The sequence below is a fragment of the Juglans regia genome, chromosome 3, assembly GCF_001411555.2.
Source record: "Juglans regia cultivar Chandler chromosome 3, Walnut 2.0, whole genome shotgun sequence".
NCBI lineage: Eukaryota > Viridiplantae > Streptophyta > Magnoliopsida > Fagales > Juglandaceae > Juglans > Juglans regia.
Genome location: NC_049903.1, coordinates 6795409 through 6817948, shown reverse-complemented (window position 1 = coordinate 6817948; position 22540 = coordinate 6795409). Strand labels below are relative to the sequence as shown.

The following is a 22540-nucleotide window of genomic DNA, read 5'->3' as shown; positions in this document are numbered from 1 at the left end:
TCGACCATACCGTCTAGACCGAGATTGACTACTCTCCTCCCCTGAGCTCCGTCATCAGATTGAGCAAAAGCCAGAAGCTCGTCGGCCATAAGCGATATATAAGCATAGCTCAAACATAGAAAGAAAAATGAGGCCATCATACAAATGAGCATACCAAAATGAATCATTTTTTTTCTTTCACTAATAACTCTTCAATCGAAATGTTAGCAAAGTCAACAATCTATAATTTCCATCATCTCACCAGATATAGCCTTCAACTCCATGGAAGCATTAAATTCAAGCATCTTATTAAATAAAAAGAATGTAAGGGTTTCGTTTGTGTGAATATATAAATGGTGACGGTGGGAAGCAGTAATAGAGTGTAAACAAGAATGAAATGGAATTGTAAAAGAGATGTTTGATAAAAAGTAATTGAGAATTTTAGATTGCCATTAAAGTACTCCGAAGGATCCCTTAACCTCCAAAATACGAACAATATTCCTTCAGCTTTTTCAGATGATTCTTCACCATGCCTCTTGAAGTACATATGGACGCAGCCATTACAAACTGCTCTAATGATATTGAGACACATGAAAAGTAAACAACAGAATGAAAACAATGTAATTGAAAGGAATTGTAAACAACATAGAAATTGACCAAACGACACGCTACTTTTATTACATAAACGATTAGTAGTTCCCGAGCCCTTAACTAGCTTAAAACGATGTGTTTCCCTTCTTCCTTAAACGGTACACTTCTGCAGAACTCAAAACACTGCATTTTTAGCTGCCCCTTTTACCTTAACTCTTCAGTCCCTTCTCCACAGAACACAACCCTTTGGACCCCTCCATCTGAGCTCCCTTCATCGTTCTTCCTTCTCTTCTCTAGAGAGCTCCCTAACAATCCCCTCCCCTTAAAGTACATTGTCCACAATGTGTGGGTAAAGGTCGCGCAACTTTCACAATGATTCCCAAGTTTTGTTCTCTGACATCACCTCTACCCATTTGATGAGGACCTAAATGGTGGCTCGATGGCCTTGTTTTTTGAGCCTTCTGTCAACGATGGCCTCTGGTTCGAGTAAGATCTCACTTTTAACATTTACCGGTGGTAGTTGTGGCAGAGGGTTGATGTGATCACCCAGTTTCAATTTCCAGCATGAGACGTGAAAAACTGGGTAGATCATGGAGCTGGTGGGCATATCAAACTTGTATGCTATATTTCTGATCCATTGAATGATTCTAAATGGCCCATAAAACCTTGGTGAAAGTTTGAGATTCTGTCGCACTACAACAAATTTCTGACGATAAAGCTGCAACCTGAGGTAAACCCAATCCCCCTCTACAAACTGTCTTTATGTTCTTCGTTTGTCCGCATAAAGGTTCATTCTTGCTTGTGATGCTTCGAGATTTTGCTTGGGTAATGATTTCAATTGTTCTCTTGTTCTTAGTAGACCGTCTACTAAATTGTTTGAAGAGGTGCCTAGTATGTAGGTGAGAAGCTTAGGCGGGTTGTACCAGTAGAGGACTTCAAAAAGTGAAGTCTTTGTGGTCGTGTGATAGGATGTGTTATACCATAATTCTGCCATAGACAACCATTGGGCCCAAGAGTTAGGTTTAGCCTTGCATAACATCTAAGATACCCCTCTGGAGTCTTGTTAAGAGCCTCTTTTTGCCCATCTATTTCTGGGTGATAAGTTGAGCTGTAGTGTAGTGTTGAGCCTTGGAGTTCAAATAGGGATTTCCAAAAGGAGATAAGGAAAATAGGATCTCGATCTGAAATTATGGTCTTGGGAAGACCATGAAGTTTGAAGATCTCTTGAAAAAATTTTAAGGCCATCCCAGCAGCTGTATAAGGGTGAGACATGACTATAAAATGGTCATACTTGGTCATTATGTCGACTACTATCAGAATAACAGTAGCCCCTTATGACTTAGGTAAACCCTCTACAAAGTCAAGTGAGATGACCTCTCAGGCTTGTCTAGGAATAGGGAGTGCATGGTTGGAGAAGGCCTGGGTACAACATCTATTTTGTTGAGTTAACAGATGTCACATTAAATCACTGCCCTTTTAATATCATTTTTCATCCACTTCCACCAAAAATCCATTTTGGCCCTTTAATAGGTTTTAAGAAAACTTGAGTGTCCAGCTTGAGAGTTTTCATGTATAAACTTCAAAACCTTGGTCTTGAAGGCAGATTGAACATCTACCACAATTCTCCCCTTTTTAAAGAGTAATCTCTACTGTAAAGAAAAACCTTTAAGTACTTCTTGATTAGAACTGAATTTAGCCAGCAACCCTTGTAACTCTAGTGAATTAGCATAAGTGTCTTTCAATTCTTCAATCCAAATAGGGGTGGGAAAAGTAATAACTGTCAGTGAGCCTCAGTGCAGTTGTCAGATTCATGTTTTCGAGACAAGGCATCTGCCACCTTGTTTTCTTTTCTATTTTTATATTCTATGCTGAAGTCATAGCCCATAAGCTTAGTGATCCACTTCTGCTGGGCAACAATGCCCACTTTTTGCTTCAATAAAAATTTTAAGGCCTGTTGGTCTGTTTTGACTTTAAAGACTTGGCCCAACAAGTAAGGCCTCAATTTCTGAACAACTGTGACAAGACCCAATAACTCCTTCTCATAGGTTAACAGATTCAACCCTTCCCTTCAAAGCCTTACTTAAGAAGGTTATAGGATGCCCTTGCTACATGAGGACAACACCTATACCCCCTCCACTTGCATCACACTCTAAAGTGAAGGGTTGGGAGAATTCAGGCAGCTTAAATATTGGGGGTGAAGTCACTGCAGTTTTGAGCTCCAAAAAAGCCCTAGCAGCCTTGTCATTCCAGAAAAATGAATTCTTTTTTAAGAGATCAGTGATGAGTGCTGCAATTAAACCATACATTTTGATGAATTTATGATAGTAACCTGTTAACCCTAGGAAACCCATTAACGATTTTGCGTTTTTAGGCACTGGCCACTCCAACATAGCTCCTACCTTTTTAGGATCAGGCTTAACTCCTTTGCTAGTCACTATGTGGCCCAAGTATTCAACCTCAGGTACCCAAAATAAGCATTTAGATCTCTTAGCATATAAGCAGCAGCTAGCAAGAGTGCTTAACACCTGCTTAAGATGTCCAATGTGTTCCTCCATATAGCTACTGTACATCAGTATGTTGTCGAAGAAAACCAACACAAACCTCCTAAAAAATGGTCTAAAAACCATGTTCATCAGCGCTTGAAATGTTGAGGGTGAATTGGTAAACCCAAAATACATCATCAAAAACTCTTAGTGGTCTTCATGTGTACGAAAGGCTATCTCATGAACATCTTCAAGAACTACTCATATTTGATGATAACTATACCTTAGGTCTAGCTTGGAAAAAACTAGAGAACCATGCAGCTCATCCAGTAATTCATCAATTACTGGACTTGAAAATCTGTCCCTTACAGTTTCTTGGTTGAGGGCCCTATAATCCACACCCAGTCACTAACTCCCATCCTGTATCCTTACTAACAGAACTGGGGATGAAAAGAGGCTGCAACTAGGTCTAATAACCCCAGTTGTAAGGAGTTCAGTCACAATTTTCTCTATTTCTGCTTTTTGGTAGTGAGGGTATCTGTAGGGTCTAGTAGAGATGGGGTTAGTGCTTTCTTTCAGCACAATTTTATGGTCATGAGACCTAGTAGATGAAGCTCCATAGGTTCTTGGAACACCTTGTGGAACTGCTCACCAATTGAGTAATTGTTGGGCAGCAAGATTCCTTAAGCCTTTTACTCTCAACAACCATTAATTGCAAGAGAAGCCCCTTCCCTTTGTGAAATGCATTCACTAATGATTTATTACCCTTATTAATGAAAGTAGAAGCTCTTAGTTGGACACCCTTTAATTCCACCATTTCCCTTCCCACAAAAATTTCATGCTTAGACTGAAAAAATCCCAGGTAATACGCTCAATCCTCACAACCATTATATTCCCAAAACAGCATCACAACCAGGTATGGGTAAAACATAAAAGGAGGGGCTAAAACTGGTGCACTAAATAGAAGTTAACATATGGGTGCAGCTACCCTAACTTTGAAAAATTTCACTATTAGCCACCTTAACCTTGAGCTGACCAGACCCATCTATAGGTACTCTATTTTTTGATACAATGGAGGGATCCAAGAAGTTATGGGTACTTCCTGAATCCACCAAAATACTACCATAATTGTGCCAATTTTACCCCTCAATCTCATAGTCTTGGGGCATGGGGTACCAGTGAGGGCATTCAATGAAATTTCAAGGTTATTTTTAGGATTCTGGTTAGACCTATTGTCTTGTAAATCATTTGAGTCATAAAAAATTTCATCTCCCTTTTCCTCAAATTTGTCATTCATAGCATGAACCAAATAAATTTTAGGGGACTTACACACATGTGAGGGGGTTCCACTTCTCTTCACAGTGGTAGCACAACCCATTTTCCTCTTCTCATCCATTTGCATTGAGTAGACTTTCTTTGTTGGAATTGCTGGTTTGGTGGATCTGTTGTAGTTGTCACTCGAATATCCCCCTGAACCCCTATTAAATGTTGATGTGCTGCTTCTATCCCCCTATGGTTTTGTTGATTTTCTGGAACTAATCAAGTATTCTTCCTGGATCCATGTGAAGCCAAATGTTGCATTCAAGTTGATAGGATTTAACAGGCGAAGAGGGAGCTTGATTTCATCTTTGAGGCCACTGAGAAAATAGCTCAACTTGTGAGAATCTGGTAGCCCCTTAAGTCGATTGGACAGAGCTTCAAACTTTCCTTTGTATGTTGCAACATAAGAGGTTTGTTTCAACCATGTGATGGCCTCCATTGGGTCATCATAAGCCATGGGACCAAACCTCATTTGGAGGACTTGAGTGAAAGTTTGCCAGCATGTAAACTGCCCTGTATAAGCTGCATCTTGGTACCAGATGAGAGCTTCACCATTCATATGGTAGGAAGCCATAAGAAGTCGATGGGCATGAGGTGTTTGATGAAAGTAAAAGTAATGGGAGGCCTTGAAGATCCATCATGTTGGATCCTCTCCATCAAAGTGTGGAAACTCCAGTTTATTGCCTCAGTGCATGGGCCTGCTGTTGTCAACTTTCTCATGTTCAACTTCAGGTTGTGGCTCATGGTGAGCCAACTGATTCTATATTTGGGTCTGAGTAACTATCTTGGTTCTCATCATATCATTCATTTGCCGTATTTGCTCCCTGAGTTCATGAATGCTCTAATCATGGTGGGCTAGCATTTCTTGGTTTTGCTTGTTAGATCTAGTATTGTCTGCTATTAGAATCGTAGGCTCTGGATACCAATTGTAAGGGTTCCGTTTGTGTGAATGTGTAAATAGTGACGATGGGAAGCATTAATAGAGTGTAAACAAGAATGAAATGGAATTGTAGAAGAGATGTTTGATAAAAAACAACTGAGAATTTCATATTGCCATTAGGGTACTCCGTGGGATCCCTTAACCTCCAAAATATGAACAATATTCCTTCAATTTTTCTATATGATTCTTCACCGTGCCTCTTGACGTACATATGGACGCAACCATAACAAACTGCTATAATAATATTGAGACACGTGGAAAGTAAACAACAGAATGAAAACAACGTAATTGAAATGAATTGTAAACAATATAAAAATTGTCCAAACGACACGCTACTTTTATTACATAAACGGTTGGTAGTTTCTGAGCCCTTAACTGGCTCAAAACGATGTGTTTCCCTTCTTCCTTAAACGGTGGGCTTTCGCAGAACTCAAAACACTGTGTTTTTAGTTGCCCCTTTTACCTTAACTATTCAATTCCTTCTCCACAAAACACAACCCTTCGAACTCCTCCATCAGAGCTCCCTTCATCGTTCTTCCTTCTCTTCTCTAGAGAGCTCCCTAACAAAGAACGTTAAAAATATCAGCATAATCTACCACTATGGGTGCGATGAAAGTCATTATAGACTTCATTTGGTTTGGAGACAATTAAGAGAAAAGTTTGGGAATTTTTGGCATGCAAAGAAAAGGTTACTTCTGTGAAAAAATTAAGGCATTTGAAATGAATTTAGGTAAAAAAGGCAGTGGAGGGGAACAAAATGCAACTGAAATCTCCTTCTGCCCAAAATGCGTCCAGAATGCCGTGTTTCATTAATCAATGTGTTGGCAACGTTGGGTCATGCGCGGGGAGTCCAAAAATGGTGCTTGCATTTAGACTTTTTCATTGGGAAAGAACTGATAATTAATTCGAGAGAGCAAAAGTCAATTTTCTTAAAAAAATTTAATTGATATTGTACTTTTGAACTCAACAACTCCCAGAACAAGGATATTGAAGCTTTCTTTTTTCCCTTTTTTTTTTCTCAAACAAACGAAGAACATCTTTCATTTACTACCTCACAAATTATTATTTTTTGAAAAGTAGTACCTCACAGATAAGAATAAGATATTAAGGATGAAGCTTCATGCATGTTCATTGAGTTAACTCTTTATGGGCAAATGTTATCTTTCTTGTCCAAACTTGATTCCCACTATTATAGTATGAATAGAAAACATTATCAACTCTGGAACTTCAGTGAATCAGTCCCATGTTGTCTTCATGCAGACTAATGTAGATAATGTATGTGTATAATTTAATTGGAAAATAGAAAAAAAGGAGATGAAATAGTGAGAAAACGTTGTGTTGTGTGGTTATGAGCATCTCTCAACTCCAAAAGTTAGTTCAAGAAGTGAGGTTTTCCCTCACACTTATAAAGTGATCACCAGCCTCTTCCACAACTAATGTGAGACAATCCCAACAATCTCCCCTTTACACATCGGGCCCTAGATTGGAGTAGCGATAACCTGTTTCTCCTGCAGACCGTTGGCCTGAGACTGTTGGTAAAGCTGAGCTCTGATACTAGTGGTTGCGAAAACCAAGGACAATAAAGCAAAAGTAAACAAGAAATAAACAAACAATCAATCACACGATACCAATTTACGTGATTCGGCAATGTAGTTTTGCATGATCTCTCGTTGCGAAGAGGTGTGAAAGGAAGCCCCTGAATTTAGGATCTAATCATCGACCGAACTGTGAATTGCAAGTAGTACATTTTGTACTTCTTTAGTTACAACATTTGCACTGTCATTCTCTATCTTCAATCAACATCCTCCATGTTATTCAGCAAGTAATCCTCCAGTATCCAAAATCTGTGCACTCAAACTTCTCGATCCCAGATATTTTTACTTCTTCTCCAGTCATCGTTCTCCCTCAAACCCGAATCTTGGCTTTTGATATTGTTACATGTTCATGAGCCTCTCTCAATCCCAAAAATTAGCTCATGAGATGAGGTTTTTCCTCACACATATAATATTATCAATCTCTTCCACAACCCATGCGAGGAGAACCTAACACGTTACTAATAACTAGCTCATGACAAAAGAGGTGTCAAACGCACAGTTTCCGTGGCTTTAATTCGTTTAGGTTGAGTGGGACTGTGCGAGAGCAGCTAGCCTCAGCCTGAAAGATTCACATTGTCTATGCTTTCAAACCACGTTGTCAACAACAGTTTCTTTCCCATGTTATGCAAAGTCCGCACGTTCTACAAGTCTCATTTTTCCCATGAATCTCACTAAACCCAGCTCTCTGAACCTCAAAGCATTGTCTGAATATCCCCTCTGGAAGCAGAATCATGGTTAGAAGTAAAGTCATTCTCTTTTTTTTTTCATTTGTCTCTGATTTCCCATTTTTTGTTATGTTAATTTAATTAATTTATCATCTGATTTTTCCTCCTGGGCTATTTATCTATTCCAACTATTATTAATTTCAAGGCCGGCTCAAGGGTAGGCAACTAAGGCCACCGCCTAAGGTCCCCCACCTTGAGTAGGCTCCCAAATTAAAAGAAGAAAACAATTATTATGACCCTAAAAAATAAACTATAGAAAAAATATTAGTTAGCATAAAAGATGAAATTTTTTCCCTAAAATAAAATCAATCTTAAATGGTAGAATTTGGTAAAAAAAGTAAAAAAAAAAAAAAAAAACAGTCAATATAAAAGTTTTACTAAAAAAAAAATCTTGCTGCAAAATTTTCAGACAATAGTTGGAATAGAAGTAGCAAAATGATGATATATTACTCTTGAATATTTGATAAAATATGATGTTTATTTTGATATTGATGGCCTTATTTGTTTTCAAAATGAAGTATTAAAAAAAGTATTTATATGGATATATAAGGGATAATACTTTATGTACATAAAAGTTAGATTCTCTTTCAAATTGTTATATGACTTATATAGATATTATTAATCAAAACAATATTAATATTTGTTTTGCATCTCATAAATTTTCAATAAAATTTTATTATTTAATATATAAATATTATTATCATTTTTAAATTAAAGAGTCATTAACTTAATAATCGCGTTAGGCCACAAAATATATTAAGCCGCCCCTGATTAATTTCTCATATGGGTATCCTGCTATTCTTCTCCTTCTTCTCATGTTCTTGGTCATATGGGTATTAATTCTTCAATTGGTAATATTATTCGTGTATTTCTGTTGTTTAAGTTCTGAGAGTTTGTTACTACTTGAATGTTTCCATCTTTGGCTGAATTCCCATCTGGTTTTTCTTCAACCAGTCATGTGAATTCTTGGGTTTTGTTAATGTTTGAGACTTTGTTGTTACATTAGTATCTCTGTTCTTTGAATACTCAATTTATGGGTAAGCGGAATTTATTTATTTTGGGTCAAAGAGGAGAAGAATTAGGGGAAGGCGGAGTCCATTGAAAACTGCTGCATGAGATATATATCGGTATTATACTGTAGAAAATCCTGAACCTCACTGCCCTAATTTCAAGATAGTAGATTAAAAAGAACTTTTTCTGGAAACATGACGATTAAAGGATAAGATGGACATTACATTAGATCCTAGATTTATTGTAATGGTTGAGACATGGTCAACAAAGAGGACTTTTCTAAAAGTCTCTATCCTCTAGATGTTCAGGAATTTCGACAGCCTACTATCACATTTTAAACGAAGAATGAAACGAATTTAAGGTATCTAGACTTTCCCAACTCAATTCAAATAACTGAGGCAAAACAATTGTCATAGATATAGAACTGAATACAAGACACGACTCAAATTCCTTGTCCACACAGCTCCTCTCTTGAATGTTGTAATTGTGTATGTTACAGTTTGAGGTTTACCTTATTCAGGATATGAGACTCTCATGTTCTCTTTTTTATTAGACTTTGATGACAGAATCATTTATATAGAGCTGGCAAAGCCTGGAGGCGATGCCTTTGGAGGATACCCAAGAACCTCTGGTTTACCATAGCTATGTACTGCGGCATTTGCAGGAGCAACAAGATCATGAGGTGCAATAAGTTGGGATGATGTTCAGCTAAGTCCGATTGACTGAGCAAGTTAGTGCCTAGTTGGCTTCGTTCTTCGCCTACCAATGTCTAATTATATATACATTTTAAATGGACCATTAAAAAATGTCGGGTTGACGTCATTGAGTCAAATTAATGAGATGTGTTTCCTTCAAATTTGGACGATCTGATTCTTTAGTCATTGAGTCAAATTAAAATCTTTCCAAAAATACATTCGATTTCTTTCCATACAGTAACAGCAAAATGGCCATTTTGATTTGAATTCAAAGTTACTACTCTCCCGAGGCTTTCGTTTGAATTTCTATATAATGATTGCATTTGTCTGATGATGTTTCTATGCAAAGTCATCTATGAATACACTCTTAACAGTAGAGATAATTCCTTGAGTTTTGGGCATGGAAGGAACCATGATTTTCTTATCAAGTCATGAAGGAATTAATATTTTGAGATTTCTTCTCTAATGTACCGTGGATTATAAAAATAAATATCAAATGATATTTATTCAATTGTTTAATTTATAATAGTAAGTCATGACCATCCCAAATTCTCGATTTCTTCTCGGTTGAATATTTAAAATTTTATAAATATTTTATATTTGAGTGATATTTTTTAAAAAATATCTAAAAATAGTATTTTTAGATATGTACGTCGCAGACGGCCTAAGAGTTATTGATTTCGGTCATGGAAGCTAGTCGCGTTACTGCATTAGTGTTCCTTTTTTATTTTTCATTTTTCTTTTACTCTCCTTCAATATTTTAACACATTTCCGTGGAAAGAAAGAAAAGAGAATAATAAAAAAAAAAAACAGAGAGAAGAGAAGGAATCAACCGAGGGAAAAAGAGACCAAAGAAAGAGTCAAAGACAGTAAAAACAAAAAAAAAGTTATGCTTTTGAATAGAAAACGTTAAAAAAAAGGAAACAAGTCGGTACCTAAGTTTGGTTTTTACGGTGAGTTAAAGATGAAATGAAAATTAAAAATTAAATAAAATATTATATTTAAATATTATTATTATTTTAAAATTTTAAAATTTAAAATTTAAATTATTTATTATATTTTATATAAAAATTTATAAAATTTATAATAATAAAATAAAATAAGATAAATCGAGAATATTTCTCAATTCAAACTTTTTACTAATTGGGCTTTAATTGAGGCCACATACATAAAATAACAAAAAAACAAATTAGATAAGTAAGAGTATTCTCATTAGATTGATTAAATTTATCTTTAAAATTTAGTCAATATCATACTTTTTTACATTTATCTATTCTATTTAAATTCAATCTCTACATTGGATTAGCCATTCACTCTCTATATAATAATAAAATATTATTAAATTAATAATTTTTTTATTTAATTTATTTGTATCATATTTTATAATTCTATTAATTTAATATTAATAATAATTATATTCTAATTAAATTAATATTAAAAAAATCATATTTTCAAATGTCATTTAATGTTAATTAAAAAAATTGAGATTAAACTTAATTAGAGTGAGAAATTATTATTTTAATGTTTGGTAAACCAATTGTGGTTCTCTATATTTGATTAATCACTGTAGCAGAAATTTAAATTATTTTGGAGATGACCAATTTAATGTAGAGTCTTTTTAGTACAAATTATCTAAATTTTAACTAATCTCCTCATTTGACCAAACCAATGAAGATGCTCTACCAAGGAATGGATTCGTTTAAAAGATAAAAAAATAAAAAAATAAATAAATAAACGAGGAACGGGCGAGAGAGAGAGAGGGAGAGAGAGAGAGTCCTGTTTTTGGAGTTCAGTGTACCATGTTGCCTCAAACCCAAGCCATTCTTTTCGACCCCTTTTCAATTTTCTCTCCTTGAGAGAGAGAGAGAGAGTGAGAGAGATATGGGGGATCAGCAGCAGAGTGTTAATGGCAACGGCAACAATAATAACAACAACAACAAGGAGAGTGGTGGTGGTGGTGTGGAGGAAAGACCAGTTCGAGTATATGCCGATGGAATATACGATCTCTTCCACTTCGGTCACGCCCGCGCTCTCGAGCAAGCCAAGAAACTGTATTATTCCCCCTTTTCCCTTTCTATTCCGTTTTTTCCCCCGGAAAGTTATAAATTCAACATCTTTTTTGGAAAACATTTTTATTTCCTTGGTGGATGCGTTGTTTGACTTCATGGTAGATTTTGTAATGTCTCTTTCATTATCTTCGGTCTTCAGGAAGAAACTCCTATATATGCAGATATTTTTGTAATGTCTCTTTCATTACCTTTTCAGGCGATGTTATCTGTCAATTCAGTTACTTCGTTTCTTTGTATAATTTGATTCAAGCTGTGCATATACGTGAACTAACATTTAGATTGGTGGATATAGGGTCTATATATGTAACTATTTACTTAAAAATAATTGTAATTACATTATCGGCTTAGCAACTTGATGCTGAATATCAACCTGCAGTTTGGAGTAAATCATTTGGTCATTTGTGAAGATTAATTTGGCGTATATTTATGTAATATAAGGACTCGTTTGGACCTCCTTTGAAAGATACATTTTCCTGTTGTTTTCTATTTACGAGAGGAAAATTCTACATTCGCTCCTATCCACGAGTAGACATTGACCATTGTTGTGAAAAACGATGATAGAAAAGTAAATCAAAACAGGAAATCAATCACATGACACAAAAATTTACGTGGTTCGGTAACGTGCCTACGTCCACAGAACTATAGATGATTTTATTGTCTCGAGGAATGACAAAATACATTGTTCTATATTGGTCATACAGTTTATAATATATATATATATATAGGGAGGGTTGTATGGCAGAAACCTTAATTTTACAATTTATGGGTTATTTGCTCGAGCAAGTTGTCGAGCAAACTCTTTGCATGAGCTTCGCTTGAGCGACTTGTCATGCGAACGTCGAGCGAATTCTTTGTTTGGCGATACTCGAGTCACAAACAGGGTCAACAATTTTTATCGGGGGTCATTGCCCAAGCCTCATTGAAAACCCACTAAAAAACCGTGATGAATCCTTGTCGAGTTGGATCATCAAATTGGGCCGCCACAAGAATAAACTAGACTCCACAAACCCAACACCCATCAACTTTTGAATTTTTTTAAAAAAATAAAAATGATCCAAGGGCGATAAAGTTCCACATTTTATTTTAGTGGGATGAAAGTGGGATGATGGTGTGGTTTGTAGCATTACTCATTTTGATATGAGAATTTCAAGATACTCTTTTTTGATAAGTAAAAGTATATTAATAAAAAGAATAGGCAAAAGCCATGTTTAGTACAAAGAATGCACTAACTATGTAGGAGCATTAGAAACAAGGAAATCATGGAAATCTTGGCCATTAAAATTAATGGCAATGACCCAAGTATAAAGAGTTCTAAAAAAGAAAGCTTTTAGTTCCTCCATCGATCTCTCTTTGTCCTCGAACGTTCGTTCATTGCGCTCCTGTCACACACACCGCATGATACAAATAGGCATCATCTTCCATACAACCTTGATCTGTTGGTTACCTCTTAGATCTGTCCAACTAGCCAACATTGCCACTACTGTTTCGAGCATAACCCAACTCAAGTCTAATCTTCTAAATACCTCATTCCATATCTCTCGAGCTGCCTCACAATGTAGTAGAAGATGGTCCACTGATTCACCCTTGTTCCTACACATGCAACACAAATCTACGATGATCACCCTTCGTCTTCTCAAATTATCCATTATGAGGATCTTACCCAAGGAAGCAGTCCACACAAAAAACGCTGCTTTGAGAGACACCTTATGTTTCCAAATCCTTTTTCAAGGGAACTGAGTTGGAAGTTATTGGGACAGAGACGTATAAAATGAGTGAACTGAGAATAGACCTTTACCTGTAGGTATCCACCATAATAAATCAGCTTGTTGGTTACTCGGTTTGAGTGAATACAAGAAGCTGAAAAGAATTGCAAAACTGTCCAGTTCCCAATCATGTGCCGCCCGGCTAAAATTGATGTTCCACTGGATTTGTTCCCCCACTATTACCATGACTTCTGCCAATGAGACATCATTGGCACTTACCACCCTGAAAAGAGCAAGAAATAGATCCTTCAGAGCACAATTACCGCACCAAGTATCAAACCAGAATTTGATATTGGCCCCATCTCCTAGACAAAATCTTGTGTGGCGAGAAAAGACCCCCATCCTCTTCTTATATGTTTCCACAACCCCACACCATATGCCCTTCTCACTTCATTGGTACACCATCCCTCCCATAATCCGCCATATTTATTCTCAATCACCACCTTCCATAGAGCCTCTGGTTCTTTATGGTATCTCCACAACCATTTTCCAAGTAGTGCCCGATTAAAAATTCTCAAATTTCTAATGCCCAAACCACCATAAGAGAGAGGACTGCATACCTTCTCCCACCTGACTAGGTGAAATTTAAACTCTTCACCTATTTCTCCCCATAAGAAGTCTTGTTGTAGTTTCTCAATACGAACCGCCACACTTGCTGGAATAGGGAATAAGGACAAAAAATAGGTCGGTAGGTTAGATAATGTACTCTTTTTCAGGGTAATCCTACCGCATTTTGACAGGTACATTCTTTTCCATCCTGCTAATCGACGCTCTACTTTCTCAATCATTGTATCCCATAAAGAAGCAGTTCTCAAGGCGGCCCCCCAACGGAAGACCAAGATATGTCATAGGGAGTGAGGCAATCTTACACCCCAGAGTATTAGCCAACTGTCTTATACGTTGAACACCTTCAATAGGCACCATCTCTGATTTGTCCAGGTTCACTTTCAACTCAGAAACTATTTCAAAACAAAGAAGAAGGGCCTTCATTACTTGAACCTGATTATGATCTGCCTCACATAAGATAAAAGTGTCATCTGCAAACAATAAATGCCAAATATTAACAAGTCCCCCACTTGGGGATCCAATCGAGTAACTAGTCACACGCCCATTAGTGACCAGGGTTGAGGTAATTCTGCTCAAAGCCTCCATTACAATAACAAACAATAATGGGGACAACGAATCTCCTTGTCTTAAGCCTCGTGTGCTGTTAAAAAAATCTGTTAGGCTTCCATTTATTAGAACTGAGAATTTCACCATAGATATACACCAATGGATCCAAGATCACCATCTCTCCCCAAAACTACACCTCCCAAGAAGGTCAAGTAGAAAGTCCCAATTAACATGGTTATACGCATTTTTCATGTCTAACTTGCAATAAGGACCACATCTAAAATCTGTCTATCCTTTACAAAAGCATTTTGAGACTTTGAGATTATCTTTCCCACTAATTCACTAAGGCGATTCGCAAGTACCTTGGAAAGAATCTTGTAAATCCCATTTACTAGACTAATGGGTCGGAACTCCCAAATCTCCCTAACCGTCTTCGGTATCAAAGCAAGAAAAGTGGCGTTTAGGCTTTTCTCAAATTGTCCAGTTGAATGAAACTCTTGGAACACCTTCATGAGATCATCCTTTAATACATCCCAGCATGTTTGAAAGAAATCCATAGAAAACCTATCAGGACTTGGAGCCTTGTCTTTAGCCATTTTCCTCACCACTTCGAAAACCTTGACCTCCTTAAAAGGCCTCTCCAAACGGTTACCATCCATAGGCCCAATAGAGTAAAAAATTAGCCCATCAGGCTTAGGTCGCCAACCCTCCCACTCGGTAAGTAGCTGTTCAAAAAAGCCAACTACATGATCATTGATTCTCTGCTCATCCTTACAATCCACCCCATCAATCTTCAGCATCTCAATATTGTTCGATCTCCTATGAGAATTGACTACCTTGTGGAAAAACTTAGTACATCGATCACCTTCCTTCAACTATAACGCTCTCGACTTTTGCCGCCATGAAATCTCTTCTAATAAAACGATCCTCTCAAGATCTGCAACCAGCACTAGTTTTTGAGCTAATTCCTCCTATGTTAAGGTCTTGGGCTCTTGCAGCCGTTCCAGTTCAAGGATCTCCCTTGTCTTGCTTTTCTTGTGTTCTCCAATGTCCCCAAAAGACTGACTATTCCAAAGCTTTAAGTCTTGTTTAGAGCTTTCAATTTACCTACAAATGTGAAACTGGGAGTACCGTGTATCTGATAAGATGACCACCACTGTTTGACCCTATCCACAAAACCTTCCGTTTTCAGCCACATGTTTTCGAACTTTAAATACCGACGTCTTCTTTGAATCCCACCGCAATCCAACATGATAGGCCAATGGTCCGAATATAGCCAAGGCAATCTCTTCTGCCAAACCTTCGGAAAATGATTTTCCCACTTTGGGGAAATTAAGAATCTATCTAATTGAGATCATGTTTGATTATTGGCCCACGTGCATAAACCACCCACCAATTGTGTACTCCAACTAGTTCATCCCATACTAATTTACGATCTTTGTCTGAATTAGGACCATAAACCCCTGCTAATGCTCACAAAAAGCCATTTGATACGCTCTTAAAAGAGCATGCTACCGAAGATAACCCAATAAACTCCTCATTTTTCTCCACCACCCGTTGGTCCCACATCACAAACATACCTCCTGAGGCCCCGTTAGCTGCCAAATGTACCTACTCCACGTGTGCGCAGCTCCATATACTTGTAGTAATAACTTTCAACTTTGTTTTCTGTAAACAAACAATGTTTGCCTTGCCTTCCACCCTCGCAACAAGTTTCTTATTTGAAGACGCTTACTAGGCTCATTTAGTCTACGAACATTCCATGAGACAATTTTTGGTTTCATTTGGGAAAGGTCAGCCCTCTTTCCTTTAGTCCTATCCTTGCTAAAGCCACCTTCAGAGTTCATTGACCAAGCCAGCCTCTTGAGTTTACGCTGTTTCTTGGAACCATCTTTCCGTTGTTGGTGACCCGCTTCGATAGCAGTGAGCAATGCCATGAACTGCTCCTCATAACCTTCACACTTCAAACCCACCATTTCCTGAATATCCTTCACCGTGTTAAACATCCAGTCTGATACACTAGACTAATCTGGAAACAAACACTTCAACGGGATAGGGTTCTGCATTCTAAAATTCGGTTGTTCCTCCATGTTCTCTTCCCAGAGCACCAAACCAACTTCCCCAACAAAGTTGCTAGACACCTGAATAAGCCTCTGCGAGTTCTCATCTGGAAGAAATAAATCTTCACTGACCGAGTCCCCTATTTCGCTATCCCCCAATAAAATGACGTCGTTGAACAATTTAGGGGTACTCGCCGGACCCTCGTCGCCTCCCCCACACTCCGTCGGCAGTTTTTGTGCACTCCCCGGAGGAAGAAATGCACTCGGTCGTGGTGGAAGATCCACCTCCAACTCGGTTGCCGTTTGCTGTTTCTCCTGCAGAATCAGCCCACCCTCCAGTTGCTCCACCTTCATCGGCATCTTCTAATGGCGTCATGATGAAGACTCCAGCAAGTCCACCACCCTCTGGTGGCGGCGCGGCGACAACTGCATCTGAGAAGGCCTCCTTCCTCCACCCGTGTAAACTGACCTAGCCCTCCACTCTTGCCGGGCCTTTGACTTGGGCTCCGGCCTATCAGCCCTCCACCCTCCACCCTCCATCCAAACCTATCAAACTTATCTTGTATTGTCGTCATTTGTAATGATAAGCTAAAAGCTTTTATAGGGTCTCTCTTTTGCGATAATGCATGTGTAGGTTTGGGCGTTGTGATAAACAGATTGGGTCAAGTTGCAATAAGACGTCCCCATAGGTTGGGTCAAGTTTCAATAGGACGTCCAAAAAGGCCATAGGTGAACTTCGTATTACATTTTTGTCCATCTTTGATACTGTTTTACAGATTTCTCTGTGTAGCTACTGGTGAAGCTTTATATTGAAGTGCAAGTGGAGTATCCCCCCACCCCCCTCCCCCACCGAAATGATTTTACTAGGTTGGGTTTGGAATTAATTTTTGACCAGAAATTCCATAAGTCACAACACCTCCACTGTTTTTTTAAGTACTGCTTTAGCATTGAAATTAAGTTTGATTGATTCTCGCTTTTACAAATGCAGTTGTATGGTGGATTTAGGATGCAAAATTAAATCCAATTTTATCAGCTGAAAACAGCCCATTGAATTTTCAGTTCTTCTGAGTCTGAAGAAAAAGAACTTGCTTTTATGCTTATGGGATTTGAATGTGATTAGACTTCATTTATAGTTACACTCTCCATCTTAATTTGTAGGTTTCCAAACACATATCTGCTCGTTGGATGCTGCAATGATGAACTCACCCACAAGTACAAGGGCAAAACTGTCATGAATGAGAAGGAACGATACGAGTCTCTCCGCCACTGCAGGTTGGTTTATGTTAAACATCTAAATTTTATTCATTTAACTAGAATGGACTTATGAACACAAGTTTTTGGTTTGTACACTTTGTAAATAGACTTGGTTTGTATGTCAGATATTACAAAGTAATGGAAATGACAATGATTGTACTGCTCTAATTAGCCTTTTTTAAGCATCTTAATGTATTTCCGCTTCACTTTGTCTCTTTGAGATCCAAAGAGAGGTTAAGGTCTTATTTCATGGAACCTGGTAGCATATTGCTTTTAGCACATCGGTATTGCTGTTTGATTTGCAGATATGGTATATATATGCTAAATCTCTTATTAGCGTTTTTGTTATGCTTGATGCAGATGGGTTGATGAGGTTATCCCCAATGCACCATGGGTGCTAACAATGGAATTCCTTGACAAACACCAGATTGATTATGTTGCACATGATTCTCTTCCGTAAGGTTAACCAGCCCCAAGTTAACTATTGTCAGTTTCTTTAGCTTAAGATTTTCCAAAAATCCCAGGCCCTTGTCTATATTTGATGGATGGGTGCATGAATTTGAGTTGATCAGGCTAGAACAACGGAAACCTTCACTCTTGGTTAGAAACCACATAAAGTGAAGCTCATTTTGTTTTGTTGTTGAAATGTTTGACACTGGCTTATTTTCTTTTATAGCATTACAAATTTCCTCTTTGTAATTTAGTGATACTCGTTTCAAACAAGGTCCTTAGTACTTGAATAGCTCACTTTATTTATTTTTATTTATTTGTTTCTTTTTGCTTTTTGTTTTTTGATAAGTTGCGCCTGCACTTGGTGGGTCCTTTAACCAATGGTGTCACTGTCCATTATATTTATGAGGGGAGGAAATCCCATTTGTTACTTTTATATAGGGGCCATCATCTCCAAATAACATGGTAACTGTGCATCCCAGTATGATGTCATTGTAATGTATTCAAATATAATGTGAATATGATGGAAGTAAATATTATTTTTATGTCATATCTTTTTACCAGACTGTTTACTTTAACAGTTTTATGCATCTTAAGGTGACTATGTTCTCAAATATGTTAATTGTCTCTTCTTTCCTCGAGAATTGTAGTTATGCTGATGCAAGTGGGGCTGGAAAAGATGTCTATGAATTTGTAAGTCTGAAATCTACTAGATAAATCCTTTCCATAGTTACTTCATGCCAATAAATATTGGGTGTGTACTGGCTCAATCCTGTGAAATATTTTGCTAGTGGGCCTTTATTATTTATCCATTTAATGCCTCCTCTTCTTTCCCTTGATCTTTTCTTTCATCTTGACTTTTGTCATTCCTTCCTTTTTTTCTCCTCTCGGTATTTCCCTCTTTCCTTAATTGTCTTATGTGATGTGTGTGGAAATATTTCAGATGATGTTTCTTTATATTTATTTATTTATTTTGTCCTGTCACCAGTTGGTTAAGCCTTTTGCTTCTAACTGTTCTGAACACTTGTCATGTGTTGTGGATTTGTTTCTTGATTGTCTCATTGCTCAATTTGCTCTTTAACATAAAGCTCCAGTAGTCTTTATTTCAATATGTTTGACATAGATATCTGATACAGGTCAAGTCCATTGGGAAATTTAAGGAAACAAAACGGACTGATGGGATCTCCACATCTGATATTATAATGAGGATTCTCAAAGATTACAATCAGTATGTGATGCGTAATTTGGACCGTGGATATACAAGAAAGGACTTGGGTGTTAGCTATGTCAAGGTGTTTTCTTGTTCATATATCACATTCGTTTTCTAATTTGGTGTTTTCTCTTGTATACTTCTTGTGTATTTGGGCTATGGGCTATGTATACTCTTTTATGAATAAAATTTTTACTTAACACACACACACATCACATTCGTTTTGTCTTTTGAAAAACATTCATTTTTTGTGTACTTCTTTCAAGCACTATTTAAGATATTTGTTCCAGTGTGAACCGATTTCAATCATGTCATTTCTTACTATCAGGAAAAGCGGCTTAGAGTGAACATGGGTTTGAAGAAATTGCGTGAGAGAGTGAAGAAACAACAAGAGAAAGTTGGAGAGAAGGTATGTATGAAGAAAATTATAAACTGGCGCTGTTTGTGCATCTCCTGCTATTGGTTTTTGGAACTTCGTGCTAGATGTGTTAACAGCACGGATGATTTCCTACAAATTTTGCTGAGATAACTGTTCAGACCAAATCACTAATAATTAATACTAATGGTTGCTCGTATATGTTAGTCAAGTCGATTGCAGAAGTGTCATGGAATTTTCATGAAGTATGAGAGCTTTTGAGTATACAATCAAACTGATAATAATTGTTGCTTATATATAGCCAATGAACTCTAGCTCTAGTGGTTCTTCATCCACATGTAAGAACAGGATGGAAGATGAGACTGTGAGGTCAAAACTCCATGGGTGCATTTATCAATTATCGAATAAGAAAAAAAAAACGTTGCATATTTATGCACAAGAAACTTGTGTTCAAGTTTTACCTTGTTGCCATTGTGGGAAGGGAGGTAAGTGGTGGGGTTATGGCTATGGGGATAGGTTACCTTCCATTAATTTATCTTTAATCTATTTTTTTGTTTTATGCACACGCATGCACACACTTTCAAGGAATGAATGGAAATTTTAATGCTGTGATTTATGTTAGACATTTTCAAGCAATGAGTGGAAGTGTTAAGGCTGCGATGCAGGATAGTGTTTTGTGTGAGAAATGGGGCTAATGCCATTGGAGAAATTCAAATAAGTATAGTTAAATTGCTTGCTTGAGACATCAGGGACATTTCAGAAACTAGGTACCTATGACAATGGCAAAATTAGAGAAGAACCACAAAGTGAAACCTCCCCAGTGACAAAGACTTCGTTACATATTGCCATCACTATTAGTATAAGAGTTACTTCTAGTGAATGCTTATTATCAATAATGAAGCTAATCACTTTTTTTATTTTTCCTCCAGCGGTATACCCTTTTGGAAAATTACCAATGATTGCTTCTTTCAGATTTACCTTTCAAATGGAATCTCAATTTTGAAATCTAGAACAACTGCTTTGTTATCGTGGACTCAGATATACTATTCAATCACACAACAATGTCCCTGTGGGAAAAAAAGCTACTTTTAAGAGTTATTCATTGGGGAGCAGGAAACTTGTGGGTGAGTGCAGTTCTTTTCCATGGCCTTGGCCCTTGTTAGTCAATATTTCACCAATTTTGGTCATATTCCACCACAATCAACGGTCATTAGCCCACCAAGTTCTAGTTATCAAAATGGTGATGTTTGTGATTCTCTCATGCGCATACACTTATTATAACTGCAGTTATCAAGTACAGCACTGAAATTATCACCTGCATTCCCCCTCTAATGTAATACGTAGTGCTTGCCATATGGAACTTTCTTTGGAATAAAAGGTTGAGTTCAAGTCAACCTTTAAAAATAACATTTAGATCTTAAGCTTCCAATTTATTCCTTCAAAATGCCTCAATTCTCATGCTTTGCTCCTATTTGTGGAATAACTTTGATTTGTTTGAGGGCAGTATTATTTTTCTGTTACTGATTAAATAGTATTAGCTTTTATGTTACAAATTGGACTACACAATACCATCTCGCACACTCCCTTTTCAAGGTTGCTGTGCCATGCCATACCTGTAAAGATAAAATAGAATAAAACCAGCTTTTCAATGCCAAACATCTTGTAATATGATGGAATTCTTGCCGTGAGTTTGCAGATACAAACTGTAGCGAAAACTGCTAGGATTCATCGCAATGAATGGGTGGAGAATGCTGATCGACTGGTTGCTGGATTTCTTGAGATGTTTGAAGAAGGTTGCCATAAAATGGTCAGCTCTTCCTCTGTCTCTCTCTCTCTCTAAACACCTATTGCTGGTACATGTGTCAGGGAAGAGCCATTCAGATTTTTTAAATCTTAACATTTATTCTGGGCTTATGTCAGGGAACAGCTATCAAAGACCGAATACAAGAGCGGCTGAGGGGGCAACAGTTAAGGGGGCTTATATATGATGAAGAATTTGATGTTTTCTATGATGACTCTGATGAAGATGAAGATGAAGATGACGAAGAGGAAGAAGAAAAGCATTACTATGACAACGAAGACAAAAAATGAGCTGCTCTTTCCAATACTGGATGCCGGATGGAGCATTGATCTTGTTCATGTGTAGCAATATATGTAAACCCCTGGTCAAATGATCTACTCGGCAGGTACAAGAAAACTTTAGCTTGGAAAACGGTTCAAAGCTTAGATGGGTCTTCTTGTTCAGTTATTAGTATGTTCATATATGCTGTGAGGAAAGAAAAGTAGTTTCCTGTTTGAAGTAACTCGTTAGCAAAGATGTATGGTGGAGGCAAAGCTCTTGTGAAGGGATTCTGCTGTAAGAATTTAGACCGAATATTCTATGTAATGCGGTATAATATCTACTACGATGGTCAACATGTCAGAACAGTTTGCGACAGACGTGGCACATGGTTAACATGTCACTTAATTATATTAGAGATTTGGTGATATCCCATGGAACAGATCTGCTTGATCGAGTTGGCACTCCTATGTTTAGACATCAAGCGAGAGGAAAATATATTTCTTTTGGAAATTGCTTTCGATAACAATATCAGGCTAATAATTTCAGTTGCCCATATAGGGTTGGCAATATATTATTTATTCCTATATTGTCTTTTTAGAACCTTTTTTAATACTATTTTGAGGGGGGGGATTTTGTTTTGTTGTGAACCTTTGGAAATTCCCTTAGTTGCCTAGCCATTGAGCAGACTTGCTTTATGGTTTCTATGTATTTTGTTCTTGTAGATGATTTCTCGATCGTTGCAACTTCATCCTTTTTTATGTATTTTTTATCTATACGCGTCATTAATTAATTTGTGCAGATTACTGTGGAAGTTGATAGGGATCCAAGGGCTGCTTATTTTAGA

General features: G+C 37.3%; 2 protein-coding genes across 3 annotated transcripts; one reads left to right on the top strand and one right to left on the bottom strand.

Moving 5' to 3' along the window:
* Positions 1-2675: 2675 nt before the first annotated feature.
* On the bottom strand, positions 2676-3197 carry LOC109002505 (uncharacterized mitochondrial protein AtMg00860-like). Its single transcript, XM_018980291.1, has one exon. It carries the CDS (start codon positions 3195-3197, stop codon positions 2676-2678), a length of 522 nt encoding a protein of 173 aa, XP_018835836.1.
* A 7890-nt stretch (positions 3198-11087) lies between these two features.
* On the top strand, positions 11088-22283 carry LOC109002517 (choline-phosphate cytidylyltransferase 2-like). 2 transcript variants are annotated; one of them, XM_018980303.2, is made up of 8 exons: positions 11088-11390; positions 17503-17616; positions 17959-18054; positions 18699-18741; positions 19185-19340; positions 19587-19667; positions 21331-21441; positions 21555-22283. In XM_018980303.2, exons 1-8 carry the CDS (start codon positions 11221-11223, stop codon positions 21723-21725), a joined length of 942 nt encoding a protein of 313 aa, XP_018835848.1. In that variant the 5' UTR covers positions 11088-11220; the 3' UTR covers positions 21726-22283. The 2 variants fall into 2 exon arrangements, with proteins under 2 accessions (XP_018835848.1, XP_035544707.1); XM_035688814.1 differs by lacking the exon at positions 17959-18054.
* The last annotated feature ends 257 nt before the right edge of the window (positions 22284-22540 follow it).

Excerpts from the sequence above, each read along its gene's own strand:
- LOC109002505 (XM_018980291.1), bottom strand. The coding sequence starts at position 3,197 with ATGGTTTTTAGACCATTTTTTAGGAGGTTTGTGTTGGTTTTCTTCGAC.
- LOC109002517 (XM_018980303.2), top strand. The coding sequence starts at position 11,221 with ATGGGGGATCAGCAGCAGAGTGTTAATGGCAACGGCAACAATAATAAC. Across the intron at positions 17,617-17,958 it reads GAGTCTCTCCGCCACTGCAG|ATGGGTTGATGAGGTTATCC; the intron begins GTTGGTTTATGT and ends TGCTTGATGCAG. Across the intron at positions 18,742-19,184 it reads GAAAAGATGTCTATGAATTT|GTCAAGTCCATTGGGAAATT; the intron begins GTAAGTCTGAAA and ends TATCTGATACAG.